Raw genomic sequence first — 14,822 nt, 5'->3', positions numbered from 1 at the left:
TTTGTGTTTACAACACGTTTGTTATACATTTACATCTTCATGCAATCAGATGTTAGAGCAAATGTTAGCAAACAATAAATATATGTATATTACATTATACCACAATTGCCATAAAGGAATGGGTACTGGATAATATATTTTAGTCATAGGATACAGACTTACTTTCAGTGAAATTTTCTGTTGTGGAATAATTTAAAACACATCATCAAGAAATTCTTATTTTGAGAAAAACTAGATATTTGTTGGTGATAGATTTTTTGTTTCAGTACTTAAACTCACTGCATCTCCATGGTAATTATTTATTCATTAACAAAAACTACTTTGTCAATGTTATTATTTTACGTGAAACATGTCAACATAGAACTATGAAAAACTAATGAGCACTAGTATCCAGATTTGCACAGTAATCGACCCTTGCGATGCATTCTGTACAACAGGGGAAACCACTGTGGGACTTTGAAGTAATGCATCAACCCCTCTTAGTAGTAGTCCATGTTTCAGGGGAGACCACAGTGAATATTTTGACGATAAACAATAAATACAATAACAGCACATTTTTTAAAACTCAATATTCATTTAGTTTCCATTTCCATAAGTCAGGTACATCATGGTATACTCGATTCTTGGGCTTCTTTTTCTCATACGTGTTCCACTTGGTGCGTACGCCACCTGGGTAGCGCCACCGGAATTCCCGGGGAGACAACTCCACTTCGTTCTCCCAGTCCGTTTCCGGTACCAGTGGAAACGGACCCCTGGAACAACACGTTTGATAAATAAATTTAGAAAAATTCTTCAATGACATTTAACTCTCTTTTTTTCGACGAAGACGGCAATTCAAGACGCGCACCAAGGTTTTGGTTCAATGTGAAATTTATTTTGAAAAGTGATCTTCAATTTACTCAATACATGTATTCCGATGTTTGAACACAATAGGGTGATTGTTAATAAATACAGCTGTGCAATATATCTAAATATATAGGGAAAATAGCATGCAATTGTATTTATCATTTGCTGATGCATGAAGTAGCATTACTTTATTTTGTGAGATTTTTAATCATTATCCAAAATAGGAAAAGACCAGAAAAGACACACACGTGCGCACAAAAATTCGTGCATTTGAAAATATATACTAGTAGCTCCTTAACAATCAAAACGAGAAAGCTGAACAGAACGTTTTATAGTGGCTTCACCTCCAATATACAATGGTGTAAGATAATTTTCTACCGAGTTATTCAAAGGATAACACAACACGCACACAAAACACGCTCAAAAAGGCAGAAAGGAGGTAAAGGCGGGCAACTTACGTGCTTACACAATATGCGACTGGTTGACAAGGTAGCGGAAGATCTTGATTTCGGCGCGTTCGTTCCCCACCCATAGCGTACCCATGTGGTCCACGGCCACGGAGTAGGGACGCTCGTTGTCAAGGTCATCGCGCGAGAGCAGGACACAGATGAAGTGACCTTGAACGAGAGACAACAACTACCGGTACATAAAGCGCATAAACAAATGGTTGAACGTCTTTTCGACTAAATATTGACATAATTTAAAATACTGCTGGTTATAATGTTTAATATTGTATATTTCAGTTACCGGTATTAAAGGCGGCTCATTTTGGAGGATGTTTTTATCCCCAATTTTACTGGAAACAAACCTAAAAACCTTAATTATAAGTAAGAGCTCACTGGAAAATAAATTTGTTCGTGTAGTTATTACGGTACGAATACGTAAACGTATTTTAAATGAACGTATCAAGAAGTAAGTGTGGTTTGCACTTCTTAGTTACTAAATACGAACCCTTGATATCTAGCAGGTGTACCTCCTGACTCATTATATCGCCTACGATAATGTGGCCAAACTTGTCCGTGCAGATACCATACGGCAGGAAATGACGTTTCTCGTTGTTGGTACCGTAGTACACCATGCGCACCTTGCCGTCGGGCGAGAAGATGACGACGCGCCCCTCCTTGTCGTTCACCCAGTCGGACACGACGAGAGATCCGTCAATGTTTTCCGCCACTCGGTACGGATGCGTCGGGATATGTTTCGCCTTATCGCCGTCTAGGTGTCCCGTCTTGTTTCCGCGGGCGGTGAACTTGAATATTGTGCATTTCGACGGCGGCGGCATCGCGGTGCACATGTCCACGCCGCACACAATGATCTCGCCGACGGAGGATACGGCCAGGCCGCGACAGCGTAGCGGGCATTGGAAGAAGTCTCGTATTTGCAGCTTCTTGTCAACCATTCGGACGATGTTTCCGGTAAAGGAAGACACGAGGAGGTTCCCGTCGTGGTCGACGGCTATGTCGTCGACGGGGTGCCTAAAAAGCAGCCGGTTCCGGCGGAATCCGTCCTTGTTGTACAGATAAATCTCGTTTGTCGTCCAGCCGAAGCAAACCCATGCCTCCTTGTCGTTGATGGGAGCTATCGCGCTCACCTTATTCCCGGGGATATTCTTGCATGTGAACGCTTTAAGCAGTCTCGGCTGAACTTCCGGTACCATTTGGAGAGAGGGAATCGTCGCCCGTGATGCTCGACTTTTGCGCGTAAAAGCAGATTTTTGGGCTTCCACTTGAGGACCCTTTTCAACATACGCCCCGAACATCGTTGCAAGTTGAGACTGACTCAGCTGTCCGTCTTGAAACGTGTACTTCGTCTTCCCGGGTTTTCGCTTCAGGATTTCATTTACGCTCTTCATCATGGACAGTATATTCTGATACAGCTCCATAATTTCAAAATCGTCGCCGGATTGTATCAGCCGCTCACCGGTTGTGAGAGCAGTCGTGATATTTTTCACAAAACCACTTAGTGCCTGCTTTCTCGTGTCAATTCTCCCCCCTTCGCGCTTCTCTTTCGACTTCAGCGTTTCCATCAGCTTGGTACTCGTCCTGTCTATTTCGTCTTTCATCACCTTCGTGCGTCTCTCAATGTTCTCCAGCGTTCCCTTGACGTTGTACGAGACCTGAGACCCATAGTCGTCCAGTTCCTTCAGTTGCTGCTTCAGTAGCGGCAGGAAGCTCGCCCGCATCTGGCTCAGCTTGAACGGCAGGTTCTCCCGCTGCTCGGCGATCTCCTCCGCCAGGTCACGTGTTTTGTGGCCCTCGTGCTTCGTCAGCTTGCAGTTGGTGCACAGCGGAAGCAGGCACACCTTGCAGTACAGCTGTAGTTTCTGGTCTCTGTGGATTTTGCACTTCTGCTTAGCCTCCGAGGCTGGCGGCTGAGGTGGGGGCGCTATCTGCGACTTGTACCTGTCCCAGTTCTGAAGTTCGTGTTGGGCGCATATGTGCATCTTACGATGGTGGTCGACGCACGTAGGGCACATACTAGCCTGACAATTAAGACACCTGGAATTAACCAAATATACATATATTGATGTGGACATTTTGTACATAGGTGCTTTGACACAATCACAAAAATGATTTTTTTAGATTGTTGAAAATAATCTTACGATTACACGCTCTACTACGATGCGATCACCTATTAGACTGACATTTTACGTAATAAATTATAATTTAATTTTCACCATTAAAAAAATACTTTACCTTGCTTTCATCACTTTTATTTCGTCGCACATGTCACATTTTTCCTTACTCTCTTCCTTCTTTAGTGCCGCAGGGCGTGGCTTATCAGTGGTTGCCTCGAGTTGCTTGGTAGCCGACGGAATCTTCAGGGAGGAGGATCGTTGAGCGACCCGACCACGCGCCGTCGCCGGTATGACCTTCCCCGTCGGTTTCGTTGCCCTTGGTGACAGGGTGTTGATTGGTTCCCGCGGGGAGAAGTGGATGCTCATCTCGTCCGTCGGCGCCAGGCTGACGTCAGACGAAGAGTAGGGGCCTGCGGCCCCGTTTGGTGACTCCTTACCGGAACTATTATCAAGTGAAACACCGTTACTTGCTTCGGCCATTTTATACAAACAACATTCTTATAGAGAGTCTATAATAAATAACAACTCGCTTTAGATTCGGAATAACCAAATTTACGCCAAATTTTATATCACATCTTGTATTAACAATAGATTAAACTATTCATAATTGCTTATACATTAAATAATTTTGAAACACATTCAGTTCATTTCTCCAAAGATAAGGTTGAAAACCCCATAAGAAAGCAGCACAGTGTGAAAAAAGCAAGCCATACAAAACAATGAACGCGAAATTAGATCCGCGAATTTATGGTAATCAGTGGTTCCAATAGTATGACAAAAATGTAATGGATATAAAACAGAACAATACCAATCAATTTCAGATGATCGCCTATGGAATAAAAACTTAAAATTAGTTCACATAATACTAAATTCGAATCCATTTCTTTTACATATAACGTTCATTCGTTCATTAATTCATTTATTCATTCATCCAGCAATTCATTCATTCATTTGATTCATGTTATTAATTCTGTCTTTAATAAATTCATAAATCAATTCATAAATCAATTCATTCATCAATGAAAAAGTAATTAATGAATGTATTCATTATTTAATTAATTCCTTAATTGATTTATTAATTTATAAAGTTTAACTAAATAACGAATTCAAACATTCATTGGTATTTAATTGTTTGGTGAGTTGTGTGTTACAACGACCTACTTTTTGAAGTTCATAATTCATTAATTTGTTCATTGATTGATTGATTTATTGATTGATTCATTCATTGATTTATTCATTCAACATTCATTTTTTTGTTTATTCCATCATTTACTCATTCATGAATTCATTCAAATATTCACACATTTGGTCAACCTAAGTCTTGCAAAAGACACGTTCGTTGATTATCATTATATTATTATATGGTTCCGATTCCGATGTCAACTTACCGCATCACTAAGTTTACCCCTTTAAAAAATCACATCAGTAATATCAATGTATACTCACACTTCATGCTGATCTGCCATTCCCTCTCGTTATGGGAGATGTCAAGAAAATAAAGTTCTGCATTAGGAAGTTCAACCATGTCTTTTGTTGGCAAGCCTCTGTTCTTGTCTAACTGTCCTGACGCTCTCGTACCAGATCTTCAACATAGGCCCAGACTCAAGATTAAGGTCTGTTGCATTTAAATTCCAGAGGTATGTCTTCTTTGCCGTTTTTGTATTTCTTCTTGCTCTTCGTGCACAACATAGGGTTTTCCAATCGGCCATGTCAACCCCCTCTTTATGTGTCAGTTTCCGTGGGTGCTGCTGATGCTTGTAGATCTACTCGTGAAGCTGGTGGGTATCTTGATTAGGGCCTCGTTTTTGTTTTTTCTTGTTTCTTCTGTTCTTCATCGATAGCGGATGATACTTGTAACGATCATTTGGGAGCTGTAAGGCCCACCTTCCCAGTACGTTACATTTTTGCTGGGATTTTGACGTTTTAGCTATGTACTCGAAATACGAGGTTACTATCTCGAGATTTAATTGCAGAATGATGGAATCACCGTATTTGTGTGCGCTTTTCGGATTTAATGAGGTCATTTCGCGCCTGAAAGTGCATTATTTGAGTACCCGGACTGTGTCCCAGCACTCCTACCTAATTGATATACTTAAATCAAGAAATTTTTGACGAATTTCGAATCAAACCTGCAATTTTCAATTTCCAGCTGTTTTTTTCTTGAATATTTCAATATTAGTGTAGTCTTGTAATGCTGGCGGAAGTCGGAGTATCCGTAGGAAAAACAACCTGCCTGGTATGGTGATGATCAACCACGCTCACATGCTGCCGGGGACAGGGTCGCCTATGTGAGAAGCGCTTTTACCAACCACTGCGCTAACTGGACAACCGATTTCATGCAATCACCGAAAACCAACCTTCTTTTATATATATGTGTTTTTGGTCCGGGGAGAGGATTTTTGGTTAGTATCGCTATCGTGTTTATCCGCGTCGTTGTCGTGTATAGTTCCGGGATAGTCCGTGTAGTTGACGTGTTGGTCCGTGTTTATCAGGGGCTTTCCGTACCTCTGCCATTTTGGTCCGGGACGGTCCGTTTCGGCGCCGTGTTGATTGCATGTTGCTGCCGGGACTGTCCGTGTTGGTACGCGTTGGTTCGTGTGGATACTGTGTTGCCGTCGGGGTGATGGTCTTTGGGAGACCGTCGACGCTTGTAAAAACTCCAAAAATTCCACGGATCGTTCCGGAAAGTCCTGGTATTTGAACCGGTGAGATCCGGGACGATCTGGGACTTCCGTGTCCATCCGTGCTTATATAGGACTAGGGCTTAAGATCGCAAACTTGGTCTTAGCAGCGGCGACTGGTCAACTCCAGCAAAATGATGCGTTCGAGTGCGCGCGAGGGCTGAATGAAGGCCGCTGCGTGGCCAATTCGCCACATAGGGAGGGTGGTGGGGGCTGACTTTTGTAAATATCAAAACGGTAATGAACTCAATAAAAAAAAATATACACACATTTGGTGCAAATGTTTGAAAGTTGACACACCTCGTCAGTCGCGAAACAAAAGAATGTCGAGCCTGTATTCCATGCAGAGCCGTACCCAGGAAATTATGACTAGGGGGCCCAATCGGGGAGGGTGCCCCTCCCGAATATATTTTTTTATTATGCAATGTTCAAGGCGAATTTTAATGCGTTTAAGAACCGTTTTTTGTGCTATAAATGTATGGTATATAACAAGTAAATCAGCACCTTTCTGAAGTCTTAAACTTTAACCATTTGTGTGAAATTCACACACATGTTTAAAGCTTTAGATTTCAGAAATGTATGATGTTTTATGAAGAAGGAAAAGCAACCTTCAAAAATCAAAAACCTTTATTAAGAAATGTAACATAAAGTATGACTCTAGAGTAGGTTTGAATTCAAATAGAAAATACTATTATGGTTATATGTCAGTAACTGACATATAACCTAATAGTATTTTCTCTTTGAATTCAAAAACCTCCTCTAAAGTTTCAAAGTAAATTCAAAATAAAATGTATATCATCTACAACACAGTTTTCACAGAAAAGTATAATAAAGTATGACTCTAGAGGAAGTTTGAATTCAAAGGGAAAATACTATTATGGTTATATGTCAGTCACTGAAATATAACCTAATAGTATTTTCACTTTGAAATCAAGCCTCCTCTAAAGTTTCAAAGTAAATATGTAATAGAATGTGTATCATCTACAACACACTTTTCACCATATAAACCATCACAATCGTCTATAACTCTGACAGAAGGTCAGGAAGTGCCATCTTCCTGGGATTCTTCCTCGCAAATTCTCTTACAACCTTCTTTATGGTAATGTCAATTTCCCGGTGAATGGAGAGTAGGCACAATGCAGACAGTCGATCTTGGCCCATACTGGATCTCAACTTCAATTTTACTAACCCTAAAGCACTAACGCTCCTCTCACATTCAGATGATGCTACAGGGAAAACACATGATATTTCCAACACAGTTCTTACATTTGGATATAACTGTAGATCGGGGATGTGTGTACAAGGTGATAAGAAAACATAGCCTAGGGGCTTATCTCCACTGGCGAGTAAATTAGCGCTAATCCCCTTGTGTATCAGGGGCAATAAAACACATCTGCGCATTTGTATTGCGGGGACTGTGGGCCCTTTCATGTGCGAAAAAATGTAGTAGGCCCATTATTAAAAAAATCATAATTCGACAGCCAGCTGGGGGTTGGGGGCGGGCCCCTGGGCCCAGTGTCTGGGTACGGGCCTGCCATGTGCACGCAAACGTGAACGTTTTTGGATGGGTAATCGCGAAAAAACAGCCCCGATAACGCACATGTTGACTTGTTTGCATGTGTTGGCGATGTGAACGTGAACTCCTCCCGTGTACATAAAACACGTTCATTGAATTTAACACTGATCCACAGAGGCGACATGTCACGGGCATGGTTAATTTCGACAGAAAACACCGAAAAAAAATCTTTAAATTCAAACGACAACCTTGAAAACAAGAAACCGTCGGAGACGGGTGATGCTCCCAAAAAGTTTTTTTTTGTCACAATGTTGCACTATATATTCAGATAAAAGGAAACGTCTTGAGGGGCATAACTTTGGACAAAATAATACGATGGATGGTTTAGCAACTAAAAAATTTCAAAGGGCCATAACTCTCTTAAATAAATCATCTAACCAGAACCCACTAATAACATGCGCATCTCCTCAAGGTAGTTAAGCTTCCCATAAAGCTTCATTGAAGTCCAGTCAGTAGTTGGGGAGAAATAGCCCGGACAAGAATTGCACTATATGTACAGTTTATAGAAAATTTCAAAGGGCCATAACTCTGTGAAAAATTATCCGACCATAACCGTCTGATAATATGCACATCTCCTGTTGGTAGTGAAGCTTCCCATAAAGTTTCATTGAATTCCCGTAATAAGTTGCTGAGAACGAGCTCGGACAAGAATTGCACTATGTGTACAATGGAAAATTTCAAAGGACCGTAACTCTGTGAAAAATCATCCTACCAGAACCGGCTGATAATTTGCACATCTCCTCTTGGTAGTGAAGCTTCCCATAAAGTTTCATTGAATTCCGGTCATTAGTTGCTGAGAAATAGCACGGACAAGAATTGCACTATATGTACAGTTAATGGAAAATTTCAAAGGGCCATGACTTTGTGAAAAATCATCCGACCAGAACCGGCTGATAATACGCACATCTCCTCTTGGTAGTGAAGCTTCCCATAAAGTTTAATTGAATTCCGGTCATTAGTTGCTGAGAAATAGCCCGGACAAGAATTGCACTATATGTACAGTTAATGGAAAATTTCAAAGGGCCATAACTCTGTGAAAAATCATCCGACCAGAACCGGCTGATAATATGCACATCTCTTGGTAGTGAAGCTTCCCATAAAGTTTAATTGAATTCCGGTCATTAGTTGCTGAGAAATAGCCCGGACAAAAATTGTGCACGGACGGACGGACGGACGCACGGACGGACGGACGGACGGACGGACAGACGAAGCGGCGACTATATGCTCCCCCCAATTTTTTTTTGGGGGGAGCATAAAAATATTATTTTACTCTAAATGAGCACAAACATTCGCCGATAATAAGAAATGTATGGCAGTCAATAACACTATTCCTGAATAAAGATGGATATGGAACGCCATTACTGACTTCAAATGACTGTTGTTGTTGTTGTCTGCAGTACATTAATCATTTTTTTTCAGTGGCATAAACATTATGCTTTGTGCAATTTCTTAACGTTCGGTACATTCGTCATTGTATGCAGTAGTTAAAGCATTACGCGAAGTAGTAACAACATTATGTTCTGTCCAAACTTCTTGACGTTCGGTACATTATACATTATGTGTAGTAGTTTTATCATTATGCGCTATGCAAACGTCTTTACGTTCGGTACATTCGTCATTACGTGCAGCAGTTTCATCATTATGTGCAGTAGTAACAACATTACGTGCTGTGCAAACTTCTTTCCGTTCGGTACATTCGCCATGACTCATTATGTGTAGTAGTTTTATCATTATACGTCTTTACGTTCGATACATTCGTCATTACGTGCAGCAGTTACATCATTATGTGCAGTAGTAACAACATTACGTGCTGTGCAAACTTCTTTCCGTTCGGTACATTCGCCATGACTCATTATGTGTAGTAGTTTTATCATTATGCGCTGTGCAAACGTCTTTACGTTCGGTACATTCGTCATTACGCGCAGCAGTTACATCATTAAGTGCAGTAGTAACAACATAACGTGCTAAGCAAACTTCTTTCCGTTCGGTACATTCGTCATTACGTGTAGTAGTTTTATCATTATGCGCTGTGCAAACGTCTTTACGTTCGGTACATTCGTCATTACGTGCAGCAGTTACACCATTATGTGCAGTAATAACACCATTACGTGCTGTGCAAACTTCTTTACGTTCGGTACATTCAACATTATGTGTAGTAGTTTTATCATTATGCGCTGTGCAAACGTCTTAACGTTCGGTACATTCGTCCATACGTGCAGCAGTTACATCATTATGTGCAGTAGTAACAACATTACGTGCTGTGCAAACTTCTTTCCGTTCGGTACATTCGTCATTACGTGTAGTAGTTTTATCATTATGCGCTGTGCAAACGTCTTTACGTTCGGTACATTCGTCATTACGTGCAGCAGTTACACCATTATGTGCAGTAATAACACCATTACGTGCTGTGCAAACTTCTTTAGGTTCGGTACATTCAACATTATGTGTAGTAGTTTTATCATTATGCGCTGTGCAAACGTCTTAACGTTCGGTACATTCGTCCATACGTGCAGCAGTTACATCATTATGTGCAGTAGTAACAACATTACGTGCTGTGCAAACTTCTTTCCGTTCGGTACATTCAACATTATGTGTAGTAGTTTTATCATTATGCGCTGTGCAAACGTATTTACGTTTGGTACATTCGTGACGAATGTACCGAACGGAAAGAAGTCTGCACAGCACGTAATGTTGTTACTACTGCACTTAATGATGCAACTGCTGCACGTAATGACGAATGTACCGAACGTAAAGACGTATAATGATAAAACTACTACACATAATGAGTCATGACGAATGTACCGAACGGAAAGAAGTTTGCACAGCACGTAATGTTGTTACTACTGCACATAATGATGTAACTGCTGCACGTAATGACGAATGTATCGAACGTAAAGACGTATAATGATAAAACTACTACACATAATAAGTCATGACGAATGTACCGAACGGAAAGAAGTTTGCACAGCACGTAATGTTGTTACTACTGCACATAATGATGTAACTGCTGCAAGTAATGACGAATGAACTTAACGTAAAGACGTTTGCACAGCGCATAATGCTAAAACTACTACACATAATGTTAAATGTACAGAACGTCAAGAAGTTTGGACAGAACATAATGTTGTTACTACTTCGCGTAATGCTTTAACTACTGCAAACAATGACGAATGTACCAAACGTAAAAAAAATTGCACAAAGAATAATGTATATTCCACTGAAAATTAGTGTACTGCAAACAACGACAACAGTCATATGAAGTCAGTAATGGCGTTCCATAGATGGAGTTTCCGGTACTAATGTTTATGTCATCACAAGCTTTAAAATGTTGACATCCGTCCGTGCGTCCTTTTGTTGTTTACCTCATGTTTAAATCTTATAAGTGTATCTGGCATAGATTTATCTAATCAGTAACTCTATTCAGACGTGTTTTTTCTTCTATCATGATAAGATTACGCCAGTGATTAGAATAATAAGGTTACATGCAAGCGAAATGTCTATTCCATACATACATTTTGAATTTCGGTTCGCTGTATCATACATATTTTGGTTCGAGCGTTCACGACTACAAAACTTATTATATACAGACCCAACAAAACGATTGAATTCACGTACCGGTAAATGCCAAATCGCGGACTAGCGGACATATCTTCGCGGATCACAGAATGCATATGGAATACCCGATTCAGACGGGCGACAGCCGAAGGAAGGGTTGTATGGTGTACGAACTGGTCCAAAACTATTCTAAACCGTCCGGGACGGTTTATAAACCGTCCGGGACGGTTAACTAAACTGTATGGGACAGTTACATACTTTTGAACCGCTCGTGCGTCTGTAACCGTACCGGGCGTTTTATTATGTGGATAACAAACCGTCCGATACAGTTTAGGAAACCGTCCGGGACGGTTTCCTGGCGTAAATTATAGTAAAGCGAAGGTTTTGAAGAGGAGTCAATCAACCAATTAGAATCTGACATAATGAAGGATTACAACACTTTGTTGATATACCATTTAAAACAACAAATAATTTCAAACCAATTTAAAGTGCAAATAACAAGTATAGAAGAAAAATCATTTATTGCTTTTCTTGTCATTGCTAGAATTTCAAAACAAATAATCAAATAAGAATGATGAAATTCAATTTCTTTGAGGTCCAGTATATTTTATCACAAGGTTAAAAAATCAATTATAAAAAAAAACAGTAATTCTTTAACTTATTCGGAACATTTTCAATCTCCGGCTTTGCTTGCGGTAGTTTTGTCAATTGCTTTCTTGAAAAAGTATTATCCTTATAAAAAAAAGTACTACTGTCCAGCAATAACATCGTATCGGACAGTTTAAACCGTCCCGGACGGAATATGCGCACGAACGGTTCAAAACTTTCCTAAACCGTCCCGTCCGGGACAGTTTAGAATAGTTTTGGACCAGTTCGTACACCATAGGGTTGAACATCGCATGATGAACGCACCTTAACGCAAGAACCGACGTACGTCTGACGAGCGATGTGCGCACGTCTAACGCAGCATAAGCAGACCCACTGTATTTGTTTTGAACATCTACACGCGTGCTTCGACCGTCGTGCGTATTGCACAAGTTTTCATCAAACGCTTGCGTTTGTCCAATGATCTCACAATCTTGCGTTTGGTATGCGGCCTGCGTCTGAGGCAGCCGGTTGTGGCCCAGGCTTCATTGATGAAACGCAAAGCAGTAACACATTAGTGCAAAGAAGAAGTAATTGATAAAATTTGACAGAACGTGTCAAATCGCACGATTATACCTCTGTGGGTGGCGCGGTAATTTGCAAAAAAAATTTCATTTACACAATTTACATTGCAAATTGAATTATACACGCAAACCAATTATGAATCTTTAGCTAACTGGTTACGAATATTGGACATATTTTCTCTACATAGTTATTTATCGTTACGTTTATTTGAAATTCTAAACCCTAAACTATGCAAGTATACGCATACTAGTATGTCAACGAGTGTTAACCAAAGCAAGGCGCTGAAATACTATTGTTGGAGCACAGTAACATAATCAGTATAATATTCCCGTTCAGGTTTATATTTTGTACCATATCCCGTGCAATCTAGTCATTGATATGTGCATGTACATGAGCGGGCATTTTCTACACCTTTTAGTCTGTATAATTACTAAAGCGGTTGCGATAAGTTGTTTTTTGTTGCACATTTCAAATTGGATGAACGGCATATCAATAAAAAAGCAGTACTCCGTAGGGAATGTATATATTATTCATCAACTTAATTGACAATCTGAATGTTTCAGTAACTGCTTTTTCGATGATGAGGAACTCTTTGTTCGCGTATTGACTTTCTGATTTGCTGAATGCCATACGATATTGCGCAAATAAACGAGTAGATTGGGAATAACTCGTATGAAAGTGGGGAATAAAATACTAGCATTAGACCGTTACGCGCTATAGTGCGAATCCTATGTCAGAGTAAAATGGAATATTAGCGTTTGAAAGGTAAGTACATGTATTTTATAAAAGCATAATTACGCGAAAAAATCTGGCTATTTATACACTATCAATTTTCTGCGTGTAACCATTACTAAGTGTCATAAGAGATGATCTCGAGAATGCTCCCCTAGTTGTGATCGAACCCAAGACCACACGATAGCTAGGCGAACACCGTGTCAGTTATTCATTATACAGACCACCATGCAAACGTCAAGAATGCGTGCTTCAAAGATTAAATGGCAGAACGAGCAAGTATGGTTCGCGTCAATGCAACAACAAAAATAATTCCAAAAATATACGTGTCACAACAGCATTTTACAATTTGCAAATCGAATATCACTCGAATATCACCCGTTCTTCAACGAAGCAAATGACAACCATAGTATGAGCGGGCATGTATTTTATCAAGTGTTTTGAGTGTAAATGATTTATACATGTACTTTATTTCGTCATGGTTATTGTTTATTTGTTAGAATGCAAAAAGTGAATACATGTATAACAGTTTATGTTTAAGGGTTTTAAATTAGTGTCCCGAATAAATATCTCCTGATGAAAAAAAACAACATTATGTATAGGATTTTTTAACAAGACAATTGTATAGTTTTAACAGTCTGCCAGGAAAAGTAGCATCAAAAATAGATTGTTGTCTTATATTGTCGCTTTTTTGTAAAATGTCGCGTTTCGTGTCGTGCGTCGCTAAATTTGATCGTCGTGTTTCGTTTTCAAAGGGCGACAAGGACATTCAAAGCGCCGCAATACACGACACGCGACATTTAAAACGACAAGCGATCGTATAACCCGCAAACATCGTACAATTGTCAACTGTCGATTTTAACACATGGACAACGATATCTGACGTTAATGAATCTGTTAAAAGTACATGTATAACGTGTATATTCTGACAAAAAAAATTGGTCTCATGCAGTTTGACAGGACATACCATGGTAATTTAAACTTTGTATGAGAAATACTCTGTTTCGTTACATGTCGCAATATCACACGCGAAACGTGCACATATTTTAGTAGTGGTACATTACATCTGTATGTATACTAAATGTATATTGTGATGAGTCGTCACTTTGCTCTCCTTTCTATTAATTGTTTTGAGAAATAAGATTCAATGGCATACTTGATGGACACGAGTGTTTCAAAGACGCACATGTGTGTTGCATTTTTATAAGTAAGTTACGAGGATACTAAAATATTGTGTTACCAAATACTATATAAGTCAATCTGTGTTACCAAATACTATATAAGTCAATCTGTGTTACCAAATACTATATAAGTCAATCTGTGTTACCAAATACTATATAATTCAATCTGTGTTACCGAGTACTATATAAGTCAATCTGTGTTACCAAATACTATATAAGTCAATCTGTGTTACCAAATACTATATAAGTCAATCTGTGTTACCAAATACTATATAAGTCAATCTGTGTTACCAAATACTATATAAGTCAATCTGTGTAACCAAATACTATATAAGTCAATCTGTGTTACCAAATACTATATAAGTCAACCTGTGTTATCAAATACTATATAAGTCAATCTGTGTTACCAAATACTATATAAGTCAATCTGTGTTACCAAATACTATATAAGTCAATCTGTGTTACCAAAGTCTATATAAGTCAATCTGTGTTGCCATATAATA

The 14,822-nt window shown here is 39.5% G+C and overlaps 2 protein-coding genes across 3 annotated transcripts in view; one reads left to right on the top strand and one right to left on the bottom strand.

Moving 5' to 3' along the window:
* LOC127876538 (E3 ubiquitin-protein ligase TRIM71-like) lies at positions 1-4,072 on the bottom strand. Of its 2 annotated transcripts, none has more exons than XM_052421836.1 (4): positions 3,543-4,072; positions 1,798-3,344; positions 1,313-1,463; positions 1-752 (listed from the first exon to the last, which is right to left on the bottom strand). In XM_052421836.1, exons 1-4 carry the CDS (start codon positions 3,902-3,904, stop codon positions 566-568), a joined length of 2,247 nt encoding a protein of 748 aa, XP_052277796.1. In that variant the 5' UTR covers positions 3,905-4,072; the 3' UTR covers positions 1-565. The 2 variants fall into 2 exon arrangements, with proteins under 2 accessions (XP_052277796.1, XP_052277797.1); XM_052421837.1 differs by having other exon boundaries at positions 620-752; positions 1,305-1,463.
* Positions 4,073-12,823: 8,751 nt separating this feature from the next.
* LOC127876546 (phosphatidylinositol 3,4,5-trisphosphate 3-phosphatase TPTE2-like) overlaps positions 12,824-14,822 on the top strand; it is a 99,742-nt gene continuing 97,743 nt past the window's right edge. Inside the window, exon 1 of the mRNA XM_052421853.1 lies at positions 12,824-13,171. The gene's annotated coding sequence lies outside the window, so the exon portion shown is untranslated. The remainder of the gene's footprint in view (positions 13,172-14,822) is intronic.

This window comes from Dreissena polymorpha, chromosome 4 (genome assembly GCF_020536995.1).
Source record: "Dreissena polymorpha isolate Duluth1 chromosome 4, UMN_Dpol_1.0, whole genome shotgun sequence".
Classification (NCBI taxonomy): domain Eukaryota; kingdom Metazoa; phylum Mollusca; class Bivalvia; order Myida; family Dreissenidae; genus Dreissena; species Dreissena polymorpha.
The sequence above is the reverse complement of the archived record's forward strand: the minus strand, read 5'-3'. Positions and strand labels throughout refer to the sequence as shown.

Coding starts and splice junctions, on each gene's coding strand:
- LOC127876538 (XM_052421836.1), bottom strand. CDS start 3,904: ATGGCCGAAGCAAGTAACGGTGTTTCACTTGATAATAGTTCCGGTAAG. Junction 3,345..3,542: donor ATAAAAGTGATGAAAGCAAG/GTAAAGTATTTT, acceptor GGTTAATTCCAG/GTGTCTTAATTGTCAGGCTA. Junction 1,464..1,797: donor ACACCTGCTAGATATCAAGG/GTTCGTATTTAG, acceptor CTCTCGTTCAAG/GTCACTTCATCTGTGTCCTG.